The 21,600-nt window shown below is 33.1% G+C and overlaps 2 protein-coding genes across 3 annotated transcripts; one reads left to right on the forward strand and one right to left on the reverse strand.

Annotated features, from left to right (window-relative positions):
* The first annotated feature begins 578 nt into the window (after positions 1 to 578).
* Positions 579 to 6,495, forward strand: sud1 (sudestada1). Its single transcript, XM_001812146.4, has 5 exons — positions 579 to 675; positions 725 to 910; positions 954 to 1,612; positions 3,722 to 4,231; positions 6,206 to 6,495. The coding sequence occupies exons 1-5, from the start codon at positions 660 to 662 to the stop codon at positions 6,467 to 6,469; spliced, it is 1,635 nt and encodes a 544-aa protein (XP_001812198.1). The 5' UTR covers positions 579 to 659; the 3' UTR covers positions 6,470 to 6,495.
* cwo (clockwork orange) lies at positions 6,480 to 21,181 on the reverse strand. Of its 2 annotated transcripts, XM_008199469.3 has the most exons (7): positions 20,892 to 21,181; positions 15,843 to 15,908; positions 15,716 to 15,794; positions 15,454 to 15,656; positions 14,962 to 15,408; positions 6,791 to 7,201; positions 6,480 to 6,718 (listed from the first exon to the last, which is right to left on the reverse strand). In XM_008199469.3, exons 1-6 carry the CDS (start codon positions 20,954 to 20,956, stop codon positions 6,826 to 6,828), a joined length of 1,236 nt encoding a protein of 411 aa, XP_008197691.1. In that variant the 5' UTR covers positions 20,957 to 21,181; the 3' UTR covers positions 6,480 to 6,718; positions 6,791 to 6,825. The 2 variants fall into 2 exon arrangements, with proteins under 2 accessions (XP_008197691.1, XP_008197690.1); XM_008199468.3 differs by having other exon boundaries at positions 6,480 to 7,201.
* Positions 21,182 to 21,600: the final 419 nt, after the last annotated feature.

Here is a 21,600-nt window from a genome sequence, read left to right on the forward strand (position 1 = left end):
ATTATTATCTATCTTTTTCAAAAAAGATCATTGGTCTCCGATTACGGAGACGAAACGATATATAAAAGGGCAGAGTACCTAAAAAAATAGTACGGCTGAGTAAGACTGAGGGCGCTTCGAACGTTATACTGTCTCCGCGTTAAATCTTTTATTCTCCAATTTATTCCTTTTATCTTAAGACGAACAACTGCGTTTAAAATTAAAGATGAATAAAATTTTTATAACAACACCAATGTTGCTAACACCAATGAATAAAAAAAATAACAATTTATCATTTTGATTTAGATTTGAGGTGGGTTTACCAAGATCGAATTAAAATTTACCAAAATCAGAATTAAACTAATTGGAATCTGTGTTGGAATTAAATTACCATTTAGTTTTAGCTTAAAATGTTCAAATTAAAATTTAATTGCCATTTAAAAACGCCTCATAAAATAAATGAGCATTTTATTAATAAAAACCGCTTCGTGCGGTATAACTACTTTTTTTGGTGGACATAACTCGTCTTTACCCACTTTTACCACTGCTTTTATGGCTATTATGCTCATTAATAATAATAATTAATAAATAAAAAAATTAAATTCTTAGGCAGCCAGCAATACACGACATTCTGTATGCCCTTGGCTACATAACCTATTTCTTTATTTTCTTCACAAAAAATGGGGGAAGAAGCAGGTCAGTTTTACTGTTTTTGTAAATTAATGAAATAGCGGTAGCATTTTAGGCGCCAAGCGGAAACTGTCGGCTTCCATCTCCAGCGATGGGGACGAAGACGACTTCCGCAAACTTTTCCAGTTTGAAGAAGAAGCCGAAGAAGGAGAATCGGATAGTGAACCAGAATTTGACTGTGATAAGTGGGATAACGACTGTAGAGTCATCACACTGAAATCTGCCAAAAGTGTAGCTGGCTGTAAGTAACTTAAGCCACTTTTTGTCTCTTCACTTAAGTGTAGACCATTTAATGCCCACGTGTAGCAGAGACCCTGAGGAGAACCCCAGCAAAAGAATCAAAGTGTCGCCGGAAGTTAGGCCACATTTACTGGACACGAGTTACAAAGACGAATTTAAAGCCAATTGGACACGGAATAAAGAATTCCAGTTGGATAACACTGAACTCATTGTACAGCCGTTTAAAGTTTGTGTTGTCAATAATTTCCTCGAAAATCCCAGTTTTCTGGATGAGATAAGGCAAGAATTTAACGAAATTGATTGGAACGTGAGGAGTTTGGACTTGTATGAGTTCTTCCAATCGAAAGATTTGAAACATTTGACTGACCTCCCAAATATCAATTTATTGTATAAACTGCTACAAAGCGATGTCATGAACTGGGTCGCCGAAATCACAGGACTAAAATTAACCCACATATCGGCAACTTGTAGTTTTTACTCGAATACTGACTACCTATTGGTTCATGACGATCAAAGGGAGGACCGAATGGTGGCTTTTATTTTATACCTGACCGGAAAAAACGGCTGGCTTGAGAATAAAGGCGGCGCCCTGCAGTTATTAAACAAAGACAATGAGGGCCAACCTGCCGAAATCGCCAGAAATATTTATCCCGCCAATAACCAGTTTGTGTTCTTCCCCGTCACCAGTGACTCCTACCATCAGGTAAACCATGCTTAAAAGATTCTATAAAATCACAACTGTGACTGTAATGGGGTTTTGTCGCTTTACCTACTGCTTTAAATAAAATGTGGAAATATTTCAAAATTCGAAGAATGACAAAAGGGGGCAATGTAATGCAAAGTCAGTCCCAAAAGTTTAAGCGCAGATTTACATAAGAGTGGCAAAGTGCTTTCGAGGCAACCGTCTCATCATCAATGCCTTATAATTGTTGTAAAAATAGAAATTATAAGAAAAAAAACGGCAAAACAAAAAAATAAAAAGTAAGTTTTCTTGGAGTCTTGGAGTAAATGATGATTCCATCGAATTGAAGAATTGAAGAATTTACAAGAAATGAAGTATGAAATTACGCTCTTGTTGCTAGAACTACGTTGCTCCAATAATTTTTCATGCAATTCATTATTTTTCTTAAGATAAAATACTGAGGTGTCTTATACAAAGTGTTCAAAAACCGGCTTGAAAAGCATGTGTAGATTACAGAAAAAAAATCTTGAAAAAATTCCTTAAGTCATATTTTAAAAAGTCTGGAGCTACAAATTTATTTTGTTAACCTCTTCAGGTTTCATTATTTTTTTATGTTTGTATCTTTCACGCACTAAGTAATCGTTCCATAACAAAACGATGGATAAATATTTTTAAATTGACTTTAGCAGTTTTTTAATTAAGAAAAAATAAATTCATAAAAAATATCACAATTTCTTTTTTTTTTATTGCCATTCATTAATTTTATAACAATCAGATTTGGTGTTTATTTTACTTATTGTACGAGTATATTTTGTTTTTTATAAATATTGCGTCTGAGTAGACAATTTTCCACCTTTAACTACCATTTTTTTATATAAACATGTTATAAATAGTTTCTTTTGCAATTAAAAGACATTGAAGCAGCGAAAGATATTATTTTATAAATCTTTCTAAGACAGCTTTCCAGTAAATAATTTAATTGCAAAATTATTGAAATTGAGGAGTAACTACAATGTTCCATTTTTTAAATCACTACGATTTAGGGTCTTAATAACTGTAAAAGTAACTGTACTTTTCTTTTTCTAACATAGTAAAAAGAAAAAAATAATAAATTGAGATCTTAGAACATAAGGATTTACTCGTAATTCTGATTTTCAGCAGTTTTTTTATACGTGGGGAGAGAAAGCCGCGAACGATGGTCTTTTTAATATAAACTAAGAGTACTGCCGGCGGTCAATTAACCAATGGCTTTTTGTAATGACAAATAAATGTTTCTTAATTTTTCCAACATTTAATAATAAATCATTTATTTCCAGACAATCAGGTTCCGTTGTCCATAATCTTAGTCTTTATAATTATTGTAATCGTAAAAATACCTATAAAAATTCTAATAATAAGGAAAACCTTATTTTTTTATACATAACTATTTAAAAAATTTTCACTCGTTTACGTTAATTAACCAATGAAAGTAATAATTTGTAGTTGCCAAATTATTGGAACAAAGAAGTAACTGTAATTGTAATAAACCTAATAACAAAACTAATTATAATAATTGTAATTGATAAGATTATGGCCAGTTGTAATAATTATTATGATTTTAATAAATAAATGCGTAAAATAGCAACCTAAAAAATTTCAGCCACTGAAAGTTATGAAGAAAAGCCATCCCAACATTTAACTGCAACTACATATTCAGGGGCATTGCAGCAAACGTTACTTTTTTCCAATAATAGACATGTAGTTTTACTATAATCTTGCCATGACACTTGATTTACGTTATTACCAAAAATTTGCATATTGTCTCAAGGGTGCAGGCCTTTTATCAATCTAGGAGGCCGTGACTGTAAAGGACAGTGCTGTAAACTAACACTGCTCGCGTTAAAATTTCAAAGAGATAACTATGTGACAAAATTTAATTATAATTTTTTTATGGATTTTCGAAAGCAAACTGTAGAACTTATTTTCTTAAAAAGCTAAAAAAATCATTCTTTAAACAAAAAATAATAAATAACTTTATTCACAAATGAATTTTTGTGATTTATTTGAAAACAGGTGAAACCCCCATTCATAAATTTGAAGCGTTTGTTATAAACTTTAACATTGTTTTTCTTTAAAAACCGTGGGTTGCAGGTGGCCGAGGTCACGTCCCTTGAAGACACGAGACTTAGCATCAACGGGTGGTTCCACACCGACAAACCCTCAACGTTCACCACCCCCAAGTACAAGCCATACCCAGACGGGTTATTTGGCGAGAAGCAAAACCCGCCCATTGAATTCGACAGTGAGTTGGCGTTGTGGCTCACTGAGGGGTATCTGGAGTGCGATATAATCAAGGAAATTCAGGAATATTTCGAGGACCATTCGGAAATCTCGCTCAAGAATTTCTTCAAAGTGGAGCCGTTTAATGAATTGAAGTTGATTTTAACCTCTGATTTGAGTTGGGTGAGGATTGGGCCGCCCAATAGGCATTGCTACGAAGTTGCGAAAATTAAGGACTTGCCAGTGGTCCTCGACCGGTTTTTAATGCTGTTTCAAAGTAAACAAATGTTTGATTTGTTGAAGCGGTTCACAGGGATCGAGTTTAAGGCGAGCTCGACTGTGAAATTCGAGCTACAAAAGTGGACACACGGCTGCTATTCTGTAAGTTATTTAGTAAGCTGTGTTATTTAATTTGGAAAATTATTATTAACAATAATAAACAGCAAGGAAATTCTAAAGAAGGCTGCTGTTATGTTTTTGCTTATTTTTTAAATAAAATTTTGCCTTTTTAGGGCATTTTTAGTACCAAATTAATTCGATAAATTACTTAATTACGTCGAGAATTGTTGTATTTTAAGCACATTTTCGAGCTAAACAAAAGTTTTTTATGCGATTTTACCAAACCGTATAAAAAAACAATAAATTAGAAATGAATATTTTTGCCATGTATTGCATTTTGGATATGTTTTTTAACCAAAATTACAATTATTTCGTGAACCTTTCCTCGAAACTTCATTATAGTTAAAACAAATTCAATGAAAAAAATTCATCAATGGTGTAATTTTTGCTTTTTTCGGGTGTGTAAGCACATTTCTGAGCTAAAACCTCAGCCGTTTTGCAAGATTTCTCTAAAAACACAAATGAAGTCGAATGTTATAATATTAATTTTGCTTTTTTCCGATTATTTCACGAAATTTTGCCAAAAATAAACCCAAAATTCGGTAAATAGTCGAAAATTGTGCCTCCTTGCGCGTGCAAAACCTCAAATTGTTTGCCAGATTTCGTTAAATTTGACTGAAATTAGGTCGGAAATAGTACAATTTTTGTTTGCGCACGTTTTTCAAATAGAAACGCATTTATTGTTCGAGATTTTTCAAAAATAACAAATGGGGTTTATTTTGGAAATAAATTCTATCTTTTATAAAATTATTAAATTAGTTCAAAAATTTTAGCTTTTTTCAAAGTTTTAAATTTTTTTTAGTCAGAAACACAATAATTTCACGAATTGTGCCAAGAATAGTTTGAAACAGTAGTGAAGAAGTCAAAAATGACTCTTTTTCCCTTTTTTCCTAGTGTATAAGCATAAACTTTTGCTGAATTATGTTGGTAGTGATATTATTTTAACGAAAAACAGGTTGTTATTATTGCATGTTTTGCGGATATTTTACTCAATTTGCGTAAAAAAATCACTCAATTGGGTTACAAATGTGTGTTTAAAAAAAACACCTAATTAGTCGTTTTGTCTTTTTCGGGCTTAAAACACGTTTTTGAAATAAAACTGTCTTCTTGTAACATTTCACTAAAAGTATTGGTTCCAAAAATCACTAAAGTGAATCAAAAATGGCGTAATTTTTGCCTTTTAAGTCTTTGCGAACTGAACTTTGGTGAATGGGGAATTATATACAGAGTGAGTTTAAAGTAACGCATAAAATTCATATTTTTATTATTGTCATTAAAAAAGCAAAAAAAAACATCATCTTTTATGAAATAAGGCAAAATAAAAAAGATAAAGCCTTATTTTATGTGTAAGTTAATAAGTTTTTTTACTTTATTTTCTCATTTTTTGAAATTCTATTTTTTCATTATTTTTATTGCTATCAGAAATATAAAATATAAATAAAGTAATAAATAAAGAAATAAAGAAAATAAATAAAAATAAAGAAATATAAATAAGTATACTATCAAAAACAGTAAACAAAAACAAAAGACGCCACAAATGTTACCACGGTGTCAAAATGAATGTGGCTTTCACATTTTTTACTTAAAAATCAGTTCTTTTACGAAATTCTGGTCAAAAAGTCAATCAAAAAAATATCTAAGAAAAAACTTTGTTTGCAAGAGCTTTTGTCAAAACCCCTAAATTGAGTCAATAAAATAATTTGTTGCTTCTTCCGAGGGTTTTTGCATGCTTTTCAGTTAGAAACGCTATCTTTTCATAACATTCTCGGCAAAATAGGTCTAAAAATTATTAAATGGGCCGAACATTTTGACGTTGAGATTCATTTATAAAAACTAACCATAAAAAGATAATTCATGAAAAATTCCTTCAAAACTAATTTTATAGTTTTCTTGTAGTTAATTTTATTTATGACAAGCTTTTTTTGGTTTATTGTAGGAAGTTAATAATTGTTTCAGTTGTTGGGCGATTATGACTGGTATGAGAAGAAACAGCTAGACTTGGTGATGCATTTTGGTTGCAAATGCAACAGCGATGTGATTGGAGGTAGAATAATGTATGTAACCACGGATGAAGAAGTACAAGACGCGCTCATAACCCTAGAACCTGAGGAGAACAACTTGAACATAATCTACAGGGACACAGCCAGGTTTACCAAATATTTCAGTAAGCAAAGCAAATGCGACCGCTTCTACACCCTCATTTGTTCTTATACGGAATAAAAGGCGCCAGTTTTTATTAAACAATAGTCCTTTATTATTTTTATAAAAGTTATACACAGAAGTACGTTAAAATACTATGAATTAACAATGAATATATTGGTAGAATGGTTTAGTAGTTGCAACTTGTTCCACAGTAATACCAACCGTGAATACTGTTCCTTCAACACAATACTGTCGAAACTGTAATCAACTGAAGGACTAAAAACTCATATTGCACGCTCTGCAACCACCAACTTAAAAAAGTAACATCTAAAAAATAACAAAACTCCCTTAATTTTTAGACTATATAAACCTTATATCAGTCTTAAAAATTTTCCTGACCTTCACAGCCTTTTTACCCTCGTCATTCTCGCTCCTCAATTCCAGTTGTACTTCCCGTTGACATAATTCGGTTGAAAGTTGACGTTGATGGTGACCGGATGCAGGACAACGTTGTGCATGCCGGGAACCACCTCGAGTATGTCGTAGTTGCGCAAAAACGGCAACAGAGTTTTGTAGTCTATCGTCAGAGGGACATAGTAGGATCCTTTTGCGTGTAAAACGAATATCGGAACGTTGAAATTCTTGTCCAGGGAGGTTCGAGGCGAGTAGGGCCGTAGCTCGTTGCGCGGAATGGGCTCGATCTTCAGGTGGTTGAGCGAGGACGTGCTCTCCGTGGGGGAAGTCCGCGACGGCTCGTGCTCTGAGATTCGAGTCAACAATTCGCTGCTAGGCGGGGAACTACGGCTGGAACTGAGTTTGCAATAATTAAAACCAGAGTAATTTGTTTTCGTCAAGTCAAATTAAATTGTGCAATTATGCATTATTTTGATTACTATTTACGAGCACTTGAGTGGAAAAACAAGGCGGGTGATAATAGGCCTAATAATAACACCTGCCTGGCACAGACGTCCTTTTTTAAGAGGTATTGTGCTTATCTGTTCCCACTATTTTTTGCAGGTGTTTTCAAGTTGTTTTTCTGATAGCGTACAACTGGTAGTTACATAAGAATTATTTGACGCTTTCAGTTGAATATTGAAATATAGAACTATGTTTGGTACATTTTTAAAAAGAATTGCTGAGAATCAAAAATAAGCGTTTGGAAATAATAATACATATGTCCAAAAAATCGTCACAACAGCACCAGTTTCAAAGTTTCAAAACAATTTTTACAATACAACACTACAAATGAACTGTTCTAGACATGACATTAATTAATGCAAAAAACAAAACAAAATCTACAATTTATTGTCCAAAATGGTGCATAAGTTATTGTTTCCGACCAGAATATGCCGTTTCCAGTCACTTTTCAAAAGGTTTTCCCATTTTTAAGCAAGGTGTCGTCGAAAATCAACTGTTTACAGTTTAATCTCTCTTAACGGACATTTCCTATAAGCGGACCCTTCTAACAAATAAACATTTTTGTTAGCTCCGTTTTGAGCTAAGTTAAGTAACATATGGTTTCTCTTTTAAGCGGACTCTCCAATAAAGGGACGCGGACTATGCAATTTCAATCCTTGAAAACAAAATCTCTCCTTTAAGCGGACAGTATGCCATGCGCGCGTCTGTTTTTAATTATTATTATAACATATCGGCAGAAAAATTTGCGCGGGTCGTACATATTTTATTAGCTTCAATGTTTAATTGGTTCAGATTCAATAAATATAATAATATAGATAATAAATTTATTCGATAAAAAAATGAATGAGTATCGAAACTGAAGTTAATGGTTTTATATAAAAGTGTATAATTTTATACCAACTTCTCGTATAAAGACATTTGTAGGAAGATCAGAAAATTACTACAACGTTGAAATTTAGCACAAAATATTATAGCATTTTTTTGTAATGAGTCTCTGAGTCTTATTAGAGTACTTTTAAAAGAACGCCTTTTATCTCAAAAATAAAAAGTGGATTAAATTATATATAGTTTCCTAATCACTAAATCATCTATAAAAAATAACTTCAGGATTATATGGGATAATTATTAAAAAAAACACTAATTAAGTCACAAATAGTGTTAAGCAATTCAATTATTAGAAAAGTAAGCCAAAAAGATCACTAAATTAGTTGAAAAATTAAGTTATTTTTGTCTTTTTCGGACGTTTCTAAAGTAATACTGTATTTTTGCGAGATTTCGCTAATGTTAATAAATGAATTACAAAATAAGTCGAAAATAATATAATTGTTAGGTCTTATTCGCTCACGGTTTTCGTCAAGAAAGGGCGAAGAAATAAGCCGAATACTTTTATTTTTTTAAGATATTGTATTTTTTGGGGCGCATAAGCTTATTTCTGACCTGAAAATTCGGAAGCTTTTGTTAAAATAACAAAGTAAGTTCGTAAGTTTTAATACGTTTTTAGTCAAAAACACAATAATTTCACGAAATTTTTGTTAAAATTAGAGCGAAAAATTCGTTGCAATTTCAGCAAATTCAAATTTTTTGTTTTTTTTTTGAAATTACAATTCGGAAGTAAAATTACCGTTGGGGGCGCCACTGAGCTAGGTCGAAAACAGTAACCATAAATGGCGGGAAAATGTTTATTCGGATATTTTGAGCGTTGTGCGAATTTTGGTGCTTCACAATTATTACATTGCCTATGCGGAATGATTATTGCATCTTTGATGCAAGAAACTTATGTTGACAAATGAGAGATGACGAGGAAAACACGAATAACGAATGACTGTTTGGTTCACTTTCTTTATTGGAAAATTATTACAAAGACATTGAAAAGTCTACCTTTTGGCATAATTTACGTTTAAATATATCAGCAGTTGTTAATCTTTATTGTAGTTTTGTAGATTTACCGCAGTATTTCATGATTTTTTCAGTGGAAAATTCTAACCTAAAATTCATAACACTTCACTAATTTATTGGTTTCTTGAGCCAAACTTTGTGTTCGCTGTGATCCATTACTTATAATCTTTAATTAGACAACTGTTTGATAACACTTTGTAATCAAAATTTAAATATTTTTCACTTTTTATCCACTTTCAAGTTCCAACAATAAACACTTTATACCACGAAAAACTACAGAACCAAAGTCAACGCTAGTATTTACCACCACGTACTTTTAAAGTAATTCTTTCTATTGTAAGTAATTAACACTATACACGCAAAATTGTTGAACAATTCATTAAATGTCAGTTAAACGTGGCCCTAGAATAACACTTTTATAGAAGCGGAACATAATGGTTGGCAATGAATTCCTAACTGGAGCCATCTAGCCGCATCATCACGTACTAAAAATGGCGCGAATTTAAATTTATCCCGATTACTTTGTATTTTTTAAATTTTTGCTCACGTCAAAATGATGTCAAAACCTTATCAAATACAATTATTATGAAAATTTTCTAATTGTATTTGAAAAGGTGGATGCACAGACAGCCCAGATGGAAGAATTTTACCCAACATGACACGATCTAAACACATTTAATATTAAAGATATTTATTAAATTCATTTAGTTTACAAAACTAATAGTCGTCACCGAATCGATGATAAAGACATACTTGCAATCAGCCAAATTGGGAGTCTCCTCGCAGTGTGACTCACTTTTGGGAAAAACGCACCTGTCTACGAAAACCTTCTGGAGCTCATTACTACGTTATATTCTTGGAGATCATGTTGTTCCTAACCGATAGTAGGCAATAGTCTAACCCAAACACGATACCTTGAACCACTATCTTAACAAAACTTTGAAAAATTAACGTGATATAAAAAAACTCAAATTTTGCTGACGTTTGTGAAATTTTTACTTGTCAGCCGCGCATCGGTACCACGTTTTTCTTCAATAATATGAAATTTTAAATCCGCCAATAGGATTTCTTTTTCCCGTAAAACACTAAGGCCATCTATCCGCATCATCAGTAAAACCTATTTCAGTGAGGGTTCGATTTGGCTATATCAGTTCGGGATGCCTGAACGTGGCATTACGAAAATTTCTTTACTGTTTTCGACATAGTTCAAAAGTCATCACCAGAGGGCGTCTAGTTAATTTTATTTCCGAATACTACGAGTTGTCTTTTTCGGACGTTTCTAAAGTAACAGTGTATTTTTGCGAGATTTCGCTAATGTTGTGCCGAATAAATTACTAAATAAGTCGAAAATAATATAATTTTTAGGTCTTATTCGTGCACGTTTTTCATCAAGAAAGGCAATTATTACACGAGATCTCAAAACTAAGCCGAATACTTCTATTTTTTTAAGATATTGTATTTTTTGGAGCGCATAAGCTTATTTCTGATCTGAAAATTCGGGAGCTTTTGTTAAAATAACAAAGTAAGTTCGTAAGTTTTAATATGTTTTTAGGCAGAAACACAATAATTTCACGAAATTTTTGTCAAAATTAGAGCGAAAAATCGTTGGAATTCCAGCAAATTCAAATTTTTTTAGTTTTTTTTTTTTAATTACAGTACTACGAGTTATCTTATGTACTCGTATTTTTACACTTTTTATTGTCTTTTGTATGAAATATAGTAAAGATTATTGGCTATAATGTGCGAGTAGAGTAAATATAGACGTAAGAGAGAACCGTCTTTTACAGTAAAATTATTTCACCTCAAAAAGTCTACGCTTAAGAGATTTTTTTACGTTTTTTTTTTTTTTTTAGTTAAAAGAACAATATTACACTCATCGGAGCGAAAAAAATTAAACGAAGTGTGGAACAAGAGTCGTTCCTGATTTTTTAAAGGCAAAATTATAAACTCTATCAAGTCGTCTCTATTTTTGAATTGCTAACTTCCAAGACAGCTATGGTTTTATTGTAATTTTTTAACTTTTTTGTGTGGCTTATTTCGATTAAAAGTTGTCTGTACATATTTACATTATTTTATGTAAAAATAGCATTTTTGATAAGAATTGTCGGTTTAGTGACAAAATCCTTGAAATAAATAAAACAATTGCTCTAAGGAATTGAAATTTGTTTAATAAAAAGTTGTGTCAATCAGATAACTTCTGGTACAACCGACAAAAAAATATATAAAAAAATAGCCAGAATAAAACACACTATTAATCAGTTTTTCCCACATTTAAGTAAAAAATAGAACATAATTCACAGAATTTTCTGTTACACATTTTGGTATTTTTTATCGTTTATAAATTAAAATTTATTATTTCTGGTATAGTAGGTATGATCCTTATGAACAAAATAACGAAAAAACCTTGAAAACAAACGAATTATTTACTCTTAACTCTTACTTGTCAAGGAAAACCACCATATCCGGTTGCAGTTACCGAAAATTTATAAAAAATGCTCCTAATTTTATTGCCAACTAAAACAGTGTTTACTCATCACTTTGTATTTGATGACTTTACAAAACTTAATTCTAAGGAAATTTTCGTAAAAATTAATTGCCAAGGAGAACGTTTTTATAAAAAAATATTCGTGAGGGTTTCGCTGGGACTATACACATTTTTCTATTTTAGTTGAAATTATTCGCCGTCGTAAATCAGTCACGTGACCAATTTTCGAAGTCGTGGTTGGATGGCATCGCTATAAGGAAACAGTCATAAATTTGCCGATTTATTGCTTGAAAGACTTTTATGTCACGTTGTAGTACAGCTCACGTTTTATCATGATCGAGCCACTTTTACCTACTCAAGTGATTTTCACTGAATTTTTCGAAAACAAACAAACGGAAATGGCTCCGTTATTCATGCAAATATTTTTCGCAAATGACACGCTACTACTGTTACCTATAAATTTTTCATCGAACGATTTTATTTCCATAATTAAACAACACATTTGTACGTAATGGTGAGGACGACTGGGTTATAAAAGTAAAAACTGTTTTATGGCTTATTCTTTTAAATTGCTTTCGATCAATTTCTGCTCTTGACCCTTGGAAATTAACATTTATGGAAATCTCGGGCGAATCGGAATCGTACGTGTGAACTTTGATTTGTTTTCGAATTTTGGTAAACGGTCTGAATATGCGATTTATGAGTGATATAAGAGAGGTAATTTAGGTATTTATGCCAGTGGACAATGTGAGTTCTAGGTTAAACTCGCTTCGCTCGCGATAGGAGACAAAATCTCAGGACTTTCTGAGCCCAAAAAAATAGCATGTTTCATTTTACCTGTGGTCAAGTAACGGAAAGTTAATTTATACCTAAACCGTCAGGACTTTTTTATAGGTAATTTAATTCTCTACAACTTTGTCCCTTACACTTTTTTCGTATCTTCAACCGTATTCCCAGCGTTTTGATAAATATGGGACGGTGCGCAAAGAATTATCAATTTGCGTTCTACCTTATATTTTTGCGAACGCTGCGAAAACGGTTGAAGATACAAAAAAATTGTAAGGAACAAAGTTGTAGAGAATTAAATTTTCTACAAAAAAGTCTGCGACACCATATTTCTATATTCAACGGTTTAGGTATAAATTAAGTCTCCAATACTAAACCACCGGCAAAAAGATGCAAATCCGTCACTTGAGCGTCTTTGAGGCCTAAATGGTTGAAGATATGCATATAGTCTCGCGGACTTTTTTGTATGAAATTTAATTCTGTGCAACTTTCTTCTTAACATTTTTCTTGCATCTGTAACCGTATTCTCAACGTTTCGAAAAACGTGAGGCAGAGTTCAAGTTGGTAAAAGTTCTAATTTTTTTTAAATATAGATTACGATAAAATTTTTGCATTATCTTTATGTCTTACTATTAAGAATTTAATGCTCTATCTGCCTGTATTTTTATGTTTGCTGTGTGTTAACCGTTGTAGAAATACAACAATTTTTCAAATTCATTTTCTGAAAACTTAGAGAGTAATGGAACAACTGCGCTCTCTGGTGATATTAACGGAACTATCGAGGACGGGAACATTTTAGTTGTACATCGTTTCATATCCTAACCTTTAGACATCCGTAGTCTGGACTTATATCTAGCCATAAACACATTACTATTTTTTTTTGTTAGTAACATTTAAGTCTTTTTTTTTAATATCTGAATCCTAGATTATAAACACTATTTTAACAATTTTAATAAAATGTTTCTGAATAACACTTATGCGAAAGCGTTTAAAGTTCTCGTATGTCTATGTATGCAACTCGCATACGCTCGTTGCATAACGACATAATAGCTAAATTAGGTCGAGAATGGTTCTATTTTTTAATAACGTTTTTGAGTTAAAAAAACACTTATCAGGTCACAAACTGTGTTAAGCAACTCAGTTACTTGAAAACTAAGCCAAAGAGATCACCGAATTAGTTAAAAAATTAAGTTATATTTCTGCCTTCTTCAAACGCTTCTAAAATAACACCGTCTTTCCGCGAGATTTCGCCAATGTTTTGCCGTATGAGTCACAAAATTAAATTTGAAAAATCAAGAAGTGGCTTAAAAATAGCGCAATTTTTAATTTTTCTAAAGTTTAAACGGCCCCAAAAAGTCGAAAATAATATCATTATTTCACCAAGTAAGACAATTATTGCCAAAATCTCAAAATTAAATTAAAATTTAAGAAACTTTTTTTAACGTATAAGCTTATTTATTCCAAATAAACATAGAACTGCATTATTCCAGAAAAGTATAAATCATTACTATTGTAAATTTTTTTAATGAATTATCAGAGGAAATCAAAAGTTCGGCAAATGTTAGTGTCTTTATAAAATAAGGAGAAAAGTTACTACTGGAAAATATATACAATATATAATTTTCAAGAATTTTTCCAAAATTTGTAGATTTTAAGTGCTACTTCGGTTGTCATTTTAATGTATGTATTTATGAGGTCTCTACACATGTTTTTTTACTACATCTAGAGTTACCTGAATAATAATAATAATAATAATAATAATAATAGTAATAATAATAATAAAATTATTATTACGTACTAAAAATTCGCGAGCTTTTGTTAAAATAACAAAGTGAGATCAAAAATGGCATTACTTTTGTTTTTTTCTTAAGTTTTAGTAGGTTTTTTGTCAGAAAAACAATAATTTCACGAAATTTTTGTCAAAACTAGATCAAAAAGTACGTTGGAATGCCATCAAGTTCAAAGCGTTTGATTTTTTTGAATTTTATGTTGTCATGGTTTGAAAATCGTGAAGAGTTATTAGTTGTTTGGCCGGTACAGAAGGCCTTTGGGTTCTGTAAATTGCTTTGGGACTTATCATCGTTACTTCAAGATCTGAGGTAAAAAACCAACAAAGAACTAATACTGCATAGATTTGTATTTAAAAATATTTTCTTTAGCCACTTTTCAGTGTTTTTTGTATGGTATAGTAAAGATTACACTATGTAACAAATTTAAATTTTTTGTTTGTTTATGGGAATTTTTACTTAGGACTGTTAGTTAAGTTGGAAAAATAGAAAATAAATGACAAAGTGAGGTCAAAAATGACATCACTTTTGTTTTTTTTTCGTACGTACTCAGTCAGAAAATAGTTATTTTGAGATTGAGATTGTTTGGTTTTTGTTAAATTTTTTAAATTAATTGCTCTGAAAACTCAGCTGGTAGCGCTCTCTGGCGACATTAACGGAACTATCTAGATCGTGAGCGTCTTATCTGTTCTATTTACCTCTGGTTTTCGACGCTGTTGACGGACGCCCTGCGCCCGTTCTCCATCTTCTGCCTCTTGATCCCTTCGCTCAAATCCTGACTGAAACGCATTTTTATGTTGTTTTTATACTTGTAAGAGACCCCATTTCCGTTACATTCTGCATGTTTGTCATAGTTTTCAGTATCATTCAGACTAACTGTGAACGGACCATTATTGTTGTTCGGCTCAGTCTTGGGCGTCTGGTAGTCAGGGACTTGCACCTGTGGACTGCCGCCTTCTTGCAAGTTCCTTGTTTCCAAAACGGGCTGATTGGCGGCCGCCGGGGGCTGCGCCATCCGCGACAAGCTCTCGCAGTGCTTCTGCAGGTGGTTGAGGATGCGGACGCAAATCCCCTCGCGGGGGAAGTGGCCCTCCACCTCCACCATGAAGCGCATGGCCTCGGACATGCACTCCTGGTAGCCCATGCTGCAAGGCCGTTTTTTAACCCGTCTTTGGGGCGCTCCAACTCACCGGTAGTGCTCCGAGGGGCTGCCGTGCTCCTGCTGGAGGTACTTCATGTGCTTGATGGCCATCTCGATGATCTCGGTCTTCTCGATGCGACCTCGGCCTTTTTTTAAATATTCCGTCGGGATGAGACGAGACAAATCGGCGAGGCAATTATTCATGCGGTCTCGACGTCGCTTTTCGATTATTCGGTGCGACATCGGGTCTTGCTAATCGGACAGAAAGGTCGTTTAAATTTGATTTAATTGAATTTTGCTGAGGAAGTTACCCTTGTCACTTTGTTTTTCTTGTAAGGACCGTATTCGGAGTCGTCCTCGCTACAGGTCGCCGTGGAAAAATTTAAATTTCTGAAATTCAGATTCTAAGAGGATTATAATTGTAAAGTCGGAACTTACGTCTCGCAACATTGGTAAACACCTCGTTCATCTTTGGGTCGGCCTAATTCATCATTCGAATTGCACCTATCGAAAAAACATTTATCAGCACAATTTTTTAGACGTGTCACACATATCATTCTTTAGCTGCTCAGATGGGTTGAATCACCCTTTTTTTCATTTGGTTGCTCAAAGATTCTGTTTGGTTCAGTAAACAAAAATATTTTGTTACAGATTTTTACGCTAGACTTGATATATTTGTGAAATTTTAATGTTCAAAATTAAAAATAAATTGACACCTTAAAAAAAACAAAAATTTTTTTAAATGTTTATTTGAAGTGGAAAAGTGAATTTCATACTTTCAGTACTTATTTAAGTTGCACATTTCCACACTAATATTGACAGTTTGAAATTCCTCATCGAATTTTTCAAAATCTTGTGTTTAGCTCGGCAGAAAAACAGATTTTTCACTTTTCCTATCTCGTCGCACAAATAGTTATTTCTATTTGTTCAACCTATTTGGACGTTTTGTTTGGAAAAAAGTTCTTTAATCTTTTTGTTGCATGTTCAGATTTATTGATTAATTTTTGTACTATGCTCCGTTTAAAAAAAAAACGGGGGTTTCCCTGTACTTTGTAGTTATTTTTTTACAAATGTGTACAGAAAGGTATATTATACTATAAGGGATCTCCGAAACTAAGGACTTCAAGAAAAAATGCATCCCCCTATTTTCTATTTCAAAAAATATCAATTTATGTGTCTAATGTCTTTCTTTCAACTTCTAAAGATAATAATAATAATCTTAATTATCCAACGAGATCATCAATTACAGGACAAAATAAATATTGTAATGTTACAAAAAAAAGAAATTATTAATGTAGGTATTTTTACAAATAAAAATAACGAAAATTAACATAAATTTAATAAAACAAAGAATAGATTTAATCTAATTTAATTCCATTTAAGATTGGTGAACGACGCAAAATATTGGTTTTAGGTGTTGGGAGCCGGAAGATAATTTCATATTTCAGATTTTTTCAGATTTCGCAAAATTATCAACTTTTGTTTATACCTACTTGTAAGTCGAAGATGAAAGTCGAAAGCGAAATAAAGCGAAAGGGCGAAATTTGCTTTAGCTATCCCCTAATATGCACATAAAAATGCTCTTCTTCGTATACTTTAAATACCGCAAAAAATGTTAAATAGTGTAACAAAAATCAATCAAAATAAATCAAACCTTGTTTGTACCTATCCAGCAGTTAGTTATCTAAACGGACTATTTTTTTAAATTATTTATTATTGTTTTATTGGCTATTATTGATATGTCGTTTATTTTTATTCAGCTTGTCACCGACAGAATCCCTCTTAGACCAGACTTCTGGTACGATTAAAATTAAATTATATTTTATCTCTCCGTTAGTTGCTAAGGTAGTGCGTGCCTAATAATTGGCGTTGCTATGTTTTAACGGCCCGTTAAATATGTTTCCAGAAACTGGCCCTTAAACTTATTAAGGGCCGGTTTACAGAAAGTGGAATTAAAAAGATTTTTAACTCTGAATTAAACTAATTCGAATTAAGTTGCAATTTCAAAGGCATTGACAGATCTTAAGTTAATCTTGAATTAAAATATAAATACAAATTTAAATATAAATATAAAATATATATAAATAAAATAAATATAAGCATTTTGCTGATCAATATTAAAACATAGGACTATCTTCACTTAATTTTCGAGTACTTAATAGGCATTTATCACAATTTTAAAAATTCTTTTCACTGTTAATTGTCGAATCCATTTAATGTTTTCCTCTTGTCAGATGAATGAATGTAAAATTTTTAAATCCAACATTTTTATTAATACTTATTCCATAAAACATTTAATATTTTTTTACAAAAATGTATATCCTCCAAACCAGTGGTTTCCAACCTTTTTTCATCTTGCAAACCTTTTCTAAAATCCGAGAGAAATTGGCGAACTCCTTGTATAGATAAGAAAACAATAAAATTTGATCGGACATTTAGTTTTTTTATTTCAAAATTAATAACAGAGTGCACTAAATATTGTATAAGGCTTGTTTTTAAACAGACATGTTAAATAATTTTAACGTTGACACCATAGTCAATTCATTCGTAGGAATTTTAGTAAAGAAAGTCAGGTCCAAAGTTTAATCAAGTGTTAACAAAAAAACTCTAAATGAAAATCTAAGAAAACAGGGGCAATTTAATGCAAATGTGGAGACAAAAAGTGTAAATAAAATGCAAAATAATCATGATGCAAATGCACTACAAGGAATAGAAAAAAAATATTTTTTTTCTAAACTAAAACAGCTGAAGAAAAATTTAAAACTTGCTCCAACTTCAAGCCCATTTCAGTTCAAATAAATTACAGAAAACTGAGAGCCAACCTTCATAATATTTAATTATTGTACTTATCCATCGACGTTTCGGTAGAAACATCCTTTTTCATAAAATTTTTTGTACGAAAAGCTTATTTTTGCCCGTAATATTGTACAATATTATGTCTGTTCTTATTGATAAGCATTAAGTTCTGTTTTTACACGCACAAGATTGTAATATCTGTCTTCAGGTGTTCGATAATAACGCGTTCAACAAACAGTCTATCTAGATTCCATAAAAATCAAAATTTTGATGATTCTTCAACATAAAAACGTAACTATTCTTTTAAACATTTTTTTTTTAAAGAAAACTGTTAAATTCATTTAAATTTATTATTTTGTTATCACTGGTAAAGACTGCTCTAAACTAACGAAGATATATTTTAAGATAAGATTTATTCGCTAAAATCCTTTTATTGTCAAGGCGAGTTGAATATGTTCAATAAGCAGTAAACTCTAGTTTAATAATCTCTTTAATAAAGTAGGCAAACTAATTAAACGTGCGAAGTTCTTATTTTTCATTCAATTATTTCATCTATGCAGTTGGGCCATCATCAGAATCCTCCAACATTTAAACATAAAATTAATCCTTCATAGTGAATATTTTACAAAAATTCTCTTCATAAATGCCCTTCTGTGCAGAACTTTTCGGTTATTTATTTTTTTCTTCCCAAAGAATAAAACAAAAAATTACATGATATTCAATATTTTAAGAATACTACGAACGTAACACTAAGGCAGTATAAACATTCCCAAGTTTGATTTTAATTTAATTCGCAACTGACTTATCATTTGTCAGTGCAAAATAAATGACAACTTGATTTGAATTAGTTAAATATTGAATAAAATTTCAATTTCGCTTCCTGTAGACCGGTCGTACAAGTATTTCTTTTTTTTTTGTTTCAAATTTTTGTTTTTTACAAATAGAATTCAGAGGGAGATTTTGTCTTTAATTTAAAATTTGTGTATCTAACGAAAGTATGTTGAGATTTTTTTTTTAAATATAAAAAAATAAAAACATTGCAAACTCTAGCAATTAACTAAAGTAAAGAATTATTACGAAGTGGACAAATAGAAACGAACTCAGTGCGATCGAGTCCCGCTGGTGTAACTTATTACTTATTAGTTATTATCGCCGCCAATTTTCAAGTAATTAACCAGGAAAAATATTTACAAACTATCAACCCGATAAAAAAATTGCTGTCAAACTTGCGTGCGTTATTTGTGCAAACCCAACAAAATACGTACAGAAATAGCCGCGATTTGAATGCCCCTCACGCAATTAATTCCAATGCAAGGCTTTTAGTTACGTAAATATTGCTTTACAGTTTAAAAAATGCACATTTGCGATGCACTCCTTCCATGGCGCCGCCGCGAAAAATTCGTATTCAAACAAATAGGAAATTCCGGTTCGTCTTGTTTATATTTACGCGACGTGAGTGAAAAACGTAGGTGTGACCTTGCCATGAACTCGAACCAAAATTAAAATGCCGACACGTTCCCGAATCAATTCGAAAAAAATCGCGAATCCTGAAAACCCGAGTCGTTGTCCTTCAAGGCCGCCCAAGGCTGTCCGGGGGACTTTCCTACGCCGAAATCGCCACCACGTGATTCGTTAACGATAATAGATGTCAATCAACGATAAAAAAGCGCTTATTTATTGATCGTTTGACATCTCGTGATGCTCACGTGACCCAACGTCAAACGATAAAATTTCCACGAGCGCCGTTGACGCATCTTCGATTTTTATGACCCGAAATGGACGATATTGTGAAATTCTCTCCGATATCGGGAAAAAACCGGCGCGAGTGCGCATTTCCGCGGAAATTCGGCACGAAAACGTGACTGCGATCAGCCGTACGAAAATCTCGCACGGTTACGTCACAGCGCCACTTTCACCCGGCAAATGCAAAAATCCAGCCTTATCGCAGATTTGGGCAATAAACGCAATCAGCGCGGCTAATAGCCTAGAACTTGAAGACTGTTCTGGTATTTGGACTATCATGTCAGCGAAAACGGGGCTAAAAATGGAACAAATATTTATCTTTAGGCATCGAATTACTGGCACATTTAAGCACCTGTCGCGAATCTCTCGCAAAAATTTTTGATCATGGAACTGCAATTACGAGAGAGACTAAACATGCCAACAATTTCCTTTTAAATGTTGTGCACGTTGTTTCAATTTCTTATATAATGGGAGTGATTATTTATTTTATTGCTTCTGTTTGGACTAATGCCACCGATAAGGTGTGTCTGTGATTGGTGTTGGCGCGAATAATTTTCGAAAAAACGGACCATATGGCGCAAAAATGTGGGTCATCCGTCCGTAGCAATTGAATTAATTGAGCTACCAATTTTCTTAATGAGGTAATAGAGTCGTCTGTTGCAACAAAGGTAAAAAGTGTTGATTGTAGTCCACGTGCGCTGGCTAAGCTGAAATTTGATTAGGCCTTGCAGCGCGTAATCCGGCCCTGTCCGAAGGGGTGTTTATTTTTTGGCCGATGTGTTAATTGCTATCACGTGCGCGTCCGAAAATACGCCGACTTCCTGCATAAATAATATTGCGTCGAGTGTGCGGCGTGGGGTCCGGTGCCCCCTTGGATGTGTGCGATAATTGAATGGACTTGCACAAACTGGTTTGATTGCGAATTTGCGTCGTTCGGCGAGAACTCACCCTTCGTACTTGACCCTTTGAATGTTGGCCGAGTTTTCCTCCCAGTAAGCCTGCGTCATGTCCATTTTCCTGGGGACGGTTCAGCAGCACATAGCACTTTTCCGGAAATTCGGTGGAGATTTGAGACAGGTGTCGTCGCAGGCGGCGATCGCAAAGGCGCTTCACTTTCATCTACTCCTCGGCCACTGATACCGACCGACGAACACGCTAGAGTACACGTGAGCGGAGGATTTAATCCAAGACAAGGAAAAATCGGTGCGCTGCCTCCGACTCTACGTGACGGCGAACACATACTGGCGCTCGCCGGATTTTCGACGATAAGCGCGGATTTTCGCCGGAATACTCCGGGAGAAGACTGCGACGCAGGGGCGTGCGGACTGACGCAGGACTTGGGTGGAAAATACGAGAAACCAACTCGAAATATTTACACTACACAATTTTTTAAAAATTATGTTCAATTAAAGTCCGGGACATTTTATCACCACCAGGACCGCACTAGGTCCTTTCGACGGCTGGGTGCATATCATATTTTACCGGCTCTACTTTTAAATTCTAACGTTCTTCTGTTCTTGGACCGAGAATTGCATTATTTTCACTTTTTCGAGCAGTTAAAAAAGCCAGACTCAGTTTTTTGCCGAAAATTTGTGAATGGAGAATGAGAAATATTTGGTGTTTATTAATTAATGTTTTACAACACTGTTTAGCTAGA

The sequence above is a fragment of the Tribolium castaneum genome, chromosome 2, assembly GCF_031307605.1.
Source record: "Tribolium castaneum strain GA2 chromosome 2, icTriCast1.1, whole genome shotgun sequence".
NCBI classification, from domain to species: Eukaryota; Metazoa; Arthropoda; class Insecta; order Coleoptera; family Tenebrionidae; genus Tribolium; species Tribolium castaneum.

Coding starts and splice junctions, on each gene's coding strand:
- sud1 (XM_001812146.4), top strand. Junction 911..953: donor TGCCAAAAGTGTAGCTGGCT/GTAAGTAACTTA, acceptor ACTTAAGTGTAG/ACCATTTAATGCCCACGTGT. Junction 4,232..6,205: donor GGACACACGGCTGCTATTCT/GTAAGTTATTTA, acceptor TAATTGTTTCAG/TTGTTGGGCGATTATGACTG.
- cwo (XM_008199469.3), bottom strand. CDS start 20,956: ATGGACATGACGCAGGCTTACTGGGAGGAAAACTCGGCCAACATTCAA. Junction 15,795..15,842: donor GTTTACCAATGTTGCGAGAC/GTAAGTTCCGAC, acceptor TCTGAATTTCAG/AAATTTAAATTTTTCCACGG. Junction 15,409..15,453: donor AGCCCCTCGGAGCACTACCG/GTGAGTTGGAGC, acceptor ACGGCCTTGCAG/CATGGGCTACCAGGAGTGCA.